This window comes from Abramis brama, assembly GCF_963993115.1.
Source record: "Abramis brama genome assembly, chromosome: 23".
In the NCBI taxonomy this organism is placed as follows: Eukaryota; Metazoa; Chordata; class Actinopteri; order Cypriniformes; family Leuciscidae; genus Abramis; species Abramis brama.
This window is the reverse complement of record NC_139985.1, coordinates 18,860,820-18,871,409: the sequence shown is the minus strand read 5'-3', so window position 1 is coordinate 18,871,409 and position 10,590 is coordinate 18,860,820. Positions and strand designations below refer to the sequence as shown.

At 36.7% G+C, this 10,590-nt stretch overlaps 1 protein-coding gene across 1 annotated transcript; it reads right to left on the bottom strand.

The window, feature by feature from the left end:
- Positions 1-2,159: 2,159 nt before the first annotated feature.
- zgpat (zinc finger, CCCH-type with G patch domain) lies at positions 2,160-9,806 on the bottom strand. Its single transcript, XM_084101677.1, has 7 exons — positions 9,696-9,806; positions 8,809-9,404; positions 7,460-7,593; positions 7,028-7,195; positions 5,196-5,312; positions 4,698-5,103; positions 2,160-3,082 (listed from the first exon to the last, which is right to left on the bottom strand). Exons 2-7 carry the CDS (start codon positions 9,357-9,359, stop codon positions 2,944-2,946), a joined length of 1,515 nt encoding a protein of 504 aa, XP_083957803.1. The 5' UTR covers positions 9,360-9,404; positions 9,696-9,806; the 3' UTR covers positions 2,160-2,943.
- Between the last annotated feature and the right edge of the window lie 784 nt (positions 9,807-10,590).

Below are 10,590 nucleotides of genomic sequence, written 5' to 3'. Positions count from 1 at the left end.
ACAAAGAACGAGAAACAATAGCATAGTTTGTTGACCAAAAGTTTGTTGGTCAGACAAAAAGACAACAACTCCCTGTGGGAAATATACCTGGCTGCTTTTAGAGGGGTTTGGTGTTTGCTGAGAGACCGATTTACCAGGTATCCATCAAACCATCATCATATGACATTATATACAGTGAGGAAAATAAGTATTTGAACACCCTGCTATTTTGCAAGTTCTCCCACTTGGAAATCATGGAGGGGTCTGAAATTGTCATCGTAGGTGCATGTCCACTGTGAGAGACATAATCTAAAAAAAAAATCCAGAAATCACAATGTATGATTTTTTAACTATTTATTTGTATGATACAGCTGCAAATAAGTATTTGAACACCTGTCTATCAGCTAGAATTCTGACCCTCAAAGACCTGTTAGTCTGCCTTTAAAATGTCCACCTCCACTCCATTTATTATCCTAAATAAGATGCACCTGTTTGAGGTCGTTAGCTGCATAAAGACACCTGTCCACCCCATACAATCAGTAAGAATCCAACTACTAACATGGCCAAGACCAAACAGCTGTCCAAAGACACTAGAGACAAAATTGTACACCTCCACAAGGCTGGAAAGGGCTACGGGGAAATTGCCAAGCAGCTTGGTGAAAAAAGGTCCACTGTTGGAGCAATCATTAGAAAATGGAAGAAGCTAAACATGACTGTCAATCTCCCTCGGACTGGGGCTCCATGCAAGATCTCACCTCGTGGGGTCTCAATGATCCTAAGAAAGGTGAGAAATCAGCCCAGAACTACACGGGAGGAGCTGGTCAATGACCTGAAAAGAGCTGGGACCACCGTTTCCAAGGTTACTGTTGGTAATACACTAAGACGTCATGGTTTGAAATCATGCATGGCACGGAAGGTTCCCCTGCTTAAACCAGCACGTCAAGGCCCTTCTTAAGTTTGCCAATGACCGTTTGGATGATCCAGAGGAGTCATGGGAGAAAGTCATGTGGTCAGATGAGACCAAAATAGAACTTTTTGGTCATAATTCCACTAAACGTGTTTGGAGGAAGAAGAATGATGAGTACCATCCCAAGAACACCATCCCTACTGTGAAGCATGGGGGTGGTAGCATCATGCTTTGGGGGTGTTTTTCTGCACATGGGACAGGGCGACTGCACTGTATTAAGGAGAGGATGACCGGGGCCATGTATTGCGAGATTTTGGGGAACAACCTCCTTCCCTCAGTTAGAGCATTGAAGATGGGTCGAGGCTGGGTCTTCCAACATGACAATGACCCGAAGCACACAGCCAGGATAACCAAGGAGTGGCTCTGTAAGAAGCATATCAAGGTTCTGGCGTGGCCTAGCCAGTCTCCAGACCTAAACCCAATAGAGAATCTTTGGAGGGAGCTCAAACTCTGTGTTTCTCAGCGACAGCCCAGAAACCTGACTGATCTAGAGAAGATCTGTGTGGAGGAGTGGGCCAAAATCCCTCCTGCAGTGTGTGCAAACCTGGTGAAAAACTACAGGAAACGTTTGACCGCTGTAATTGCAAACAAAGGCTACTGTACCAAATATTAACATTGATTTTCTCAGGTGTTCAAATACTTATTTGCAGCTGTATCATACAAATAGTTAAAAAATCATACATTGTGATTTCTGGATTTTTTTATTTAGATTATGTCTCTCACAGTGGACATGCACCTACGATGACAATTTCAGACCCCTCCATGATTTCTAAGTGGGAGAACTTGCAAAATAGCAGGGTGTTCAAATACTTATTTTCCTCACTGTATAGTAGCCTGTTTAGTCTCTTTCACAAGGGATTTCTCTGTGAAGGCCTATGGTGTTTGTTCCATTAAGCTTATTGACGGATTAATAGATGGATGGATGGATTAATAGTTTAACAATGGACTGTCCTTTATAGGCTACTGTGGCTTAAGCTTTCATTTTTACGTCGATCTATCTTGCAGAAAATTAACCTCTCCAGAAACGTATGCAAACCACATTGTATTATAAGTGCAGTTGTGCATCCAAATGGACTGAATCCTTAAAATAAACATTTAAATATAAAAAAATAATGAACCTGAATTAATTATCACATGCCATTCTTTATGTGATATCTGTTATAGAGACCAAGTGATGGGCTATGAACATACAAATCAGTGGCATACAGTGGTGTTCTGAAGAGGAGGGAAAGTCCTCCGTTTTTTTTAATAAATCAAATGTAAATTCATGTCCCAGTTAAACTTAATATAGTCACATTTTCCTGGTTAAATAAATATTACTTTACACCAAAAAATAAAAATAAAAAAGAAACCAAATACAATTCTATTTTTTGTATTGTTCAATTTATTAAAACCAAATCTCATAAAACATGGTCACTCACAGACACGAAGATGCATCTTTAATTTCCCCAAGCTGTTTACCTGTCATCATGTTTTCAGGTCATTTCAAGTTTGATTTTGGGTAATATCTAAGAGTTGTTTACTTTTTTTAATTAGTCTTCCCATAATGCCATCACTTTGTTCATTCAGAGTGACACACAGGATTTATCATAAAACCCAATCATATCCAATCATAGCACAATGGAGGCATTGCCTCCTCTCACGTGACTTGTATTCATTCTCAATTACCCCCCACCAAACCCTCCGCACGCTTCGGGGGACTGTTTAAACTCAATGGGCTCACGGGACAGAGTTGGACAGTGTTACTTTCGAAAAACGAGTGACTTTACACTTTTTTAATGTAATATAATATTTGCACTGTTTTATTGTTATAAAATGGATTGGATTTATACAATGGCACTGCCTCCACTGTAAGATGCAATGATAAAAATGTATTTCACACATTCATCATCATGTAGAATTTTTTTTAATACCCAATAACTGTATTAATGTTTGAACACACTAAACAAAATTCCAAGTAACAGTATAAAAAAAAAGAAAAAAAGACAGTAGATTTGTCAGAATTCAGTCATTTTCTTATGCGTGTCTGCTTTCTTTTGCTCTCTCTGGATGGATTGCTCCTGAGCCTTAAGCTGCTCCAGCAACTTGCGGGAAGCAGCGAGCTTCTCCTCCATTCGACTGACCAATTTAACATCCCTGAGGACAGAGAGAAAGGAAAGACTTAAAGAAACTGAGAAAGAGATAAAAAAGTGTTGGGGACTAAAACTGAAAGCAGCAATACAGCTAACTTCACTTTTTCAGAAGTGTGATAATGGGTAATTAACAGCAGTTTTCGCGATTTTTGGAAAACTATTATATGAGCAGCTTTACGACAGAGAAAACAAAGGTAATCAAACATGCTCTCCAAAAAAATTTGTTCTAAAGGGTCTGATTAATTTTAGTGGATTGGTTTGTTCAAACATAGATTGTACAGCTGTTTGAGTTTTTTTCTCCGAATTCATTCAATATTCATATATTTATCTATGTCTAGACAACCAGTTTGTTTGGACAACTCATTTAAATGGTTTAATTAAATGAATAGTCAAAATAATTCAATCAAATTGGTTCATTTGGACAACTTATTTAAATGGTCTACATTCAAAAATGAGTTGTCAGAAAGTCTGAAATCGCATACTTCCATACTGTGTAGTAGGCAAAAAAACAGTATGTGACAAAAGAAGTATGTCCAAATTCACAGTACTCATAAAACAGTAGACAAAAAGTACCTGGATGAACTTCTACTTCCGGCGAGATTTTGAGTGTGCAAACTTAAATATCCCATGAGGCCACAGGAGAGGATTTGTGATTGACAGTGAAGCAACGCAACTGACTCTGGTAGGTCACATGATAATATGGCGAATGTAATGCATCTGGATTACATCCACACTACACACATTCATACTATATAGAACGTACTGTTTTAGCGGTTGTGGAGTAATTACTTATTCAAAAATAAATACCTACTCAAGAGAGTATGCGATTTCAGAGAGTCATCCAATCAATTTGTTCCCCTGTGGTAAAAATCAAGCTTTTAATGTTGTTTATATGTCTATGTGGTGTTTTTAATATGCTTTAAGACAAACCATGTGCAAATTCATAAGTCAACACCATTGCTGAGTACTTTCTCTTTTAAAACTGCAGTGAACCAAAGACAGTCTCACAAACGAGGTTTGAATTCGCTGGTTTTTCCTGACGTCACAAACTACCTTGTAACCAATCACGTCAACGAGTGGATCTCTGAGATGAGTGAGTGAGTGGAGGCGGGGCTAATTTGCATATTCATAGAACTGCTTATCCTAAATGAGGCAAGGGTGTAGCGTTACATTCAGATCAAAGATGAGTTTTAAGGGATCAAATTATTGACTACAGGGGGACTTTAAATGAAAGAAATGAGTCGTCAAACAGTCATAAAATAGATTCATCTGGAAAACTCATTGAAATGGTCTACATTAAAAAATGAGTCATCAGAAAGTCTGATTCAGCCAATCGGTTTGTTCAGACAGCTCATTTAAATAATTAAAATTCAGTTTAATGCTGCTGTTAATTACTATTTTCAACTCAATTATATAAATATGGTGATTTGGAATTATTTAAATCAAACTAAATGATTTGTTCAATTGAAATGAGCAAAATAATTTGCATGTCCATAAGTCTCCAAACAGCTTCAAATTTCAAAAGAGCAGACGGTAGTTGAACTGCTTCTGCAATGCTGATAAGGGTACTATTGAGAAAGAGGGGGTGATGAAAGGGAAAGAAAATGAGGTAAGCATACCTTCCATTTCGTTTTCTAAGAGACTTAGTGAGTTGCTGGATCTCCCTCTCCACTTGAGTGACTTTCTCGGTGGCCTGGAACAGACGAACATTCAGTGAACGCTTGACGCTCTTTCCGCCCCTGTAGGCCTCTGCACCAGTGACGGATGAGCTTGATGAATGAGATGCAGGCTGAGATCCATCACCAAGCTTAGAGTTCAGGAAATCAAAAACATTGTGGCGTGTTGATGTGGAGGCCTTCCTCTTCCTCTGTTTAGCCTTCGGTTTACGTGAGGCCGGGTTATCCTTAGCGATAGCGGCTGCAGTCTTTCTCTGAGTGAGCTCGGCACATATGTCCAATGAGCGGCCTTTGGGAAGAACCAGTGCCTGAACTGGCTCTACACGACCAGAGAGGGTTTTCCCCAAACCTATGAATACACAGAGACACTAGCTAGAAACGCATGCACGAGACAGAAACGTGTTCTGATGGTTTAGACTGACGTCTGTTATGGTCACCTACCTTTACCAAGCTCGTAACCCATTTTCAGCATAAGCTTGGAGCCAATGCCACGTGTGTGAGCCTCCCAACCGCAAAACTCTGCACTGTTTACCTGGGCCATATCCTCCTCTATTGATACTGTAATGAGATACAAAGTCAACTTGATTTCAACAATACCCTGTAAATGTATTGAATAGCTCCAAATCTATGCATCTGTATTTGTGTATGGGCAATGAACCTGCACATCTGCTCTAATAACGGCTAAACTGCAGGTAGACATGTTAATGTGGGGTTAATTCATTTGACTCTTGAATTGAGCTGCCATTTTAAAAATGATTCAACAAAAGGTCCATGTTGCTTTACTGGAAACAGTTAACATGCACGCTAACAGTGTTAATTGTATTCTGATCGTAGATGGGTAAATCTCACAGTAATAAATCCAATTCACACTTTAAAGGGAACATAACAATTAGAAATTAAAATTCTCATAAAGAAATGCTTATTTTAGTAACATGTGCGAATGACTTGAGCGCTTGAAAACAAGTCCTCTAGATCAGTGTTTCCAAACCGTGTTCCCTTATCTGACCCAGATATTAGTCTTTACTGATGAGCTGATGCTGATATTCAACTATAAGGTGTGATTAGGAAGGGTTTGAAAATGTTCAGTGTTGTTGTGCCGCCAGGAACAGGGTTGGGAAACACTGATCAAGATAATGCGCACGCGTCGAATGTGTCTTTCTGCGCTCACGGGCAAAGGAGTATACTTTGAGAGCTTTGAACGGAGCAGAATGTGGAAAATTAAGTATTGGAGTGTTGGACCTAAGCTTTGAATGTTTAAATATAGTTTAAGTGTTATTTTACATTATTCTATTTATTTTGTACTTTTATAACACAACTGCATGACCTTATTCTACATCTCTTAATCCTACCCCATACGTAAACTTAAGTCCACCTGAGGTTAAATAAAAAAAGTTTTTAATGTTGTTTATATGTCTATGTGGTGTTTCTAATATGCTTTAAGACAAACCATGTGCAAATTCATCCGTCAACACCATTGCTGATTATTTACTTCTTAAAACTGCAGTGTTTCTGACGTCACAAACTACCTTGTAAACAATCACGTCAACGTGTGATCATCAACGAGTGGACCTCTGAGCTGGTGTGAGTGAGTGGAGGCGGGGCTAATTTGCATATTCATAGAACCACATATACTAAATGGAACAAGGGTGTAGAGTTACATTCAAGCTATTTTAAGGCATGAAAAAAATAAATCAAGGAAAAAAAACGTTTAAATATGTAATTTTGGTGATCAAAGATGAGTTTTAATGGATACAATTATTGACTATATGGGGACTTTAACAACCTTTCAAACTAATTAGCAGAAATTAAGTGTTTATTGAGGGAAAAGTCATAGCTAATAGTTAGGTAATAGTGAGAATTGGACCCTAAAGTGTGACCATTGTACCAAACTCATATCGAACTGCGAACTGTCACCTTTTTTCATCTTTGTTGCCACTGGCTTTTGATTTGCTTAGTTGGGGACATTAAATTTAACATTTACTTTAATATTCAACAATAATATTGATCTGCCTGCATTGACACCATTATATGAGAACTGAACTGAGCTGGACGATGGCATAACGGTTTTCTCCAGAGCGGCTATATATATATATATATAAAAATGAACTAAATGAATAACTTTACTTTTTTGTTGTTGTTTTTAAGCAGAAAGAGAAATAAGAAAACCTGGACAGTTCTTTCAAGAGATTCACACAGATATATTTTCCTCAGACTGTGTGCATTACAGTATATAAATGTACATCCCAGGGAATGGTGTAATCACGCTTTAGCACCTTTAGCATAGCCGGCATCACACTGGTCAGCATCATCCTCAGAGTCCGATGAGGAAGAAGAGGAATAATCATCCTGACGAAGAGGAGGAATGATCCCATCAGCCTCCAGCACAGCCTCTTTCAACAGCAGCGAGTTAAATTTCACTGTGTAAAAACCACCCTCAATCCCTGAAAACAGAGAAACACAATGTCTCATGCACGCTTGTAATGTCTTGCACTGTTTTACCAGATCGAGTGAATGTACTGTTGGTTTTTTTGTACAGTCTATATTTGAAGCTGCAATTTTCCATTAAATTTCCCCTTGGGGATCAATAAAGCTTCTCTCTCTGTCGTGTAAAATTGTGGGGAAGGTAACAAAAAAATTATATCATGTAGCAATATCTGTTCTTCCTTTTATTTTTTTGTTGGTGGTCAAATAACTCGGTTTTGTACCTGATATTCTGGCTGGATACCAGATGCCATCTTCATGCTTGGCCAAACACGCAGAGCCCAACTCCATGTTACTGATGTCAGCCTCCAGGAAGTCTCTGAGCTCTGATACACACACCACCTCACCATGAGAGAACCTGATAAACACACTCTGGTCGTGACGGTGTCAAGATCAATACATTTCTTAAAATATCAGATAACTTTTTATGAAAAGACAACTAGATTAGTGTTAAAGGAGAAGTTCACTTTAAAATGAAAATTCTGTCATCATTTACTCACCCTCATGTTGTTTCAAACCTGTATGAATTTCTTTCTTCTGCTGAACAGAAAGGAAGATATTTAGAAGAATGTCAGTAACCAGACAGTTTTTGGGTCCCATTGACTTCCATAGTAGGAAAAAATATATACTATGGAAGTCAATGGGACCCAAAAACTGTCTGGTTACTGATATTCTTCTAAATATCTTCCTTTCTGTTCAGCAGAAGAAAGAAATTCATACAGGTTTGAAACAACATGAGGGTGAGTAAATGATGACAGAATTTTCATTTTAAAGTGAACTTCTCCTTTAAATGTTATGTGGTGCAACTCCCCCCAAAAATGTCATTTTTTGAACCCAAGTAAATATTTAATGTATCATATTTATTAAAAAAATTATACTTTTACCTTGAAAAATTAATTGAAAAGTTTCATTTTTTTAAAATTTTTATTTAGGTAATTATTAAATGCATGCTATTTATATATAAAACATATTTTTTACCTTGGAAATATCTATTTTTATTTTATTTAGGTAATTATTAAATGCATAATATTAATAGAAAATACCTTGAAAATAAATTTCATAGAATTATGAAAATTATGAAAATGAGAATTAGAATTATGAAAATATACATTTTAGGTAATTATTAAATATATTATTTATTTTATTTATTTTTTTACCTTGAATATAATATATAATATATATATATATATATATATATATATATATATATATATATATATATATATATATATATATATACACACACACACACACACATATATATATATTATTATTATATAGTATTAACATTTATATTTAATTTATTTATGTAGGTTAATATGGTATTTAATATGATATTTTACTTTAATATATAATTAAAACGTTTTATGAAAATAATTATCAAGATGTGTCAACTCGCATGTATTAAATGTGTAAGGAAAACACTAATGTTTTGTTTTTAAAATGTGGACATTTTTATATCTGGCAGTAAAAAAAAAATCTCCACACACTGTATACCAAGCTTACATTAAACATGAAGAAAAAAAGAAAAAAAAGTGTGTGTATGTGTGTGTGGGGGCATAAAATGCAGCACCTGCAGTTGTCCATGAAACGGCACTTTCCTTCAAGGTAGAAGCCACAGGGTTTCATGGATTTGTGTGTGGGATGAAGGTAAAGCACCCGGACTTGAGCCTCTTCTTCTTCTTCTGGCTCTTCATGGCAAACCACCATGGCGTTATGGTACTCTAGGGTTCCCCATGAGGTACGGTAAGGCGCACATACCTTAGTTCCACTTATATCCTCCACTTCAGGTTCAGGTTCAGCTTCAGTGTTTTGTTTTACCTCAGCAGAGTTCTTTGACAGTTCCGCATTGAAAGCTGCAAACTCATCATCAAAAGCCGTCTCCTGAGTAAGCGATGTGGGATTTTGGTTTGTCGAGGGCTCCTCCAGAGAGGCCAGCAGTTGGCTTTTCCTGACAGACAGCAGGCTGGATTCTGTGAGCTCAATGAGCTGCTGCAGGTCCTCCTTCAGCTTCAGCAGGTCAGCCTGCTCCGCCAAGCCCAAGCCAGCAGATAAAGCCACCTCCACCTGCTGAAGCTGAGCGCTGTAGGTCTTGATGGCTTCTTCTAGACTGCTTTCATCCATGGTGAGGATCAGGCTCTTACATGACAGGAGCTCACTGTGGCAACACTGCAGGAATACAGCAGGCAAAGAAAGGGGTCGTGCAAACGTCACATTATGAAAAACAGTATACTTTTTGCAGATTTCAAAATCAGCTCCTTATTAAGAAATTATCTGGTGTTCGTGTGTTGTATATATGGGATATCTCATGGGAAAATAATATAATGATGCCGGTTAGCTTTAAAGCTACGTTAGACAGCCCAATAGTTAGCACTCTCTAGCTAGTTTCCTTTCTATCGTAATTCAAATACATTACTTTACATTTGTACTTGTTACAATGGTTAAAAATTACAGACTTACATTTTAACTCTTCCGTTGATCGTGTTCATGACATTGTTTTGTTTCTGTTTGGACAGAGACGGTGAAAATTTCTTCCACCGGGAGTCACTCAACTTTGACCTCAGATACGTCATCAGTCAGCGCTTACCTACATCCTATTGCAAACCAGCTTTGTTTTTGTTTATCCGATTTGTATATATTGTAATTCTGACTGTACATTGACTATGTTTGTTTGAAGTGCAATAATAATAAAAAAATTATACATAAACAAACTAAAAATAAGCTGCGGTGTTTTTTTATTTATTTATGTTTATGTATTCTTTTTTTCTTTCTGGTGGCTTATGTTGTTAAAGATATGACTGTGTAATGCCTCTTGTTCTTGTTGCACTGAATAAAAACAAATCAGTGCATTTACTTATATTACAAAATATTACTCATTCCCAGACACTCCTTTTATTATTTTGAGTGTATCATATTTAAAGTAATTAAAACGCATGCGCACACACACGAAAACCAGGATGGTCAGGAAGACATTTCATTTGTCCTTAATTCATACAGTTTGTATGTAAAATCCACGTATTTATTGTATACATTTATTGCTTGAATAAAAACGTCTCTTTTTTTGAAAAATAAAATAAAACTATATATCCAATCAATTTTAACTTCTACATTTTTGTTTTTATAAACAAAAACTGTACATTATTAATATTCATATTATCTTAGCATTGCACTTTGCATTATATTTTCCTGGCAATGAAGAAAAAAAAAAAGAAAGAAAAAAAAGCAATGAATCATTCATCCCAACTATACATTTTCCCTATGTGCTTTGTTTATATAACGCATTCAGGAAAATATATTTTCTCTGGAGAATATATCTGAATCATTAAGATCAAAACAATAGTGCTACTTCATGGTA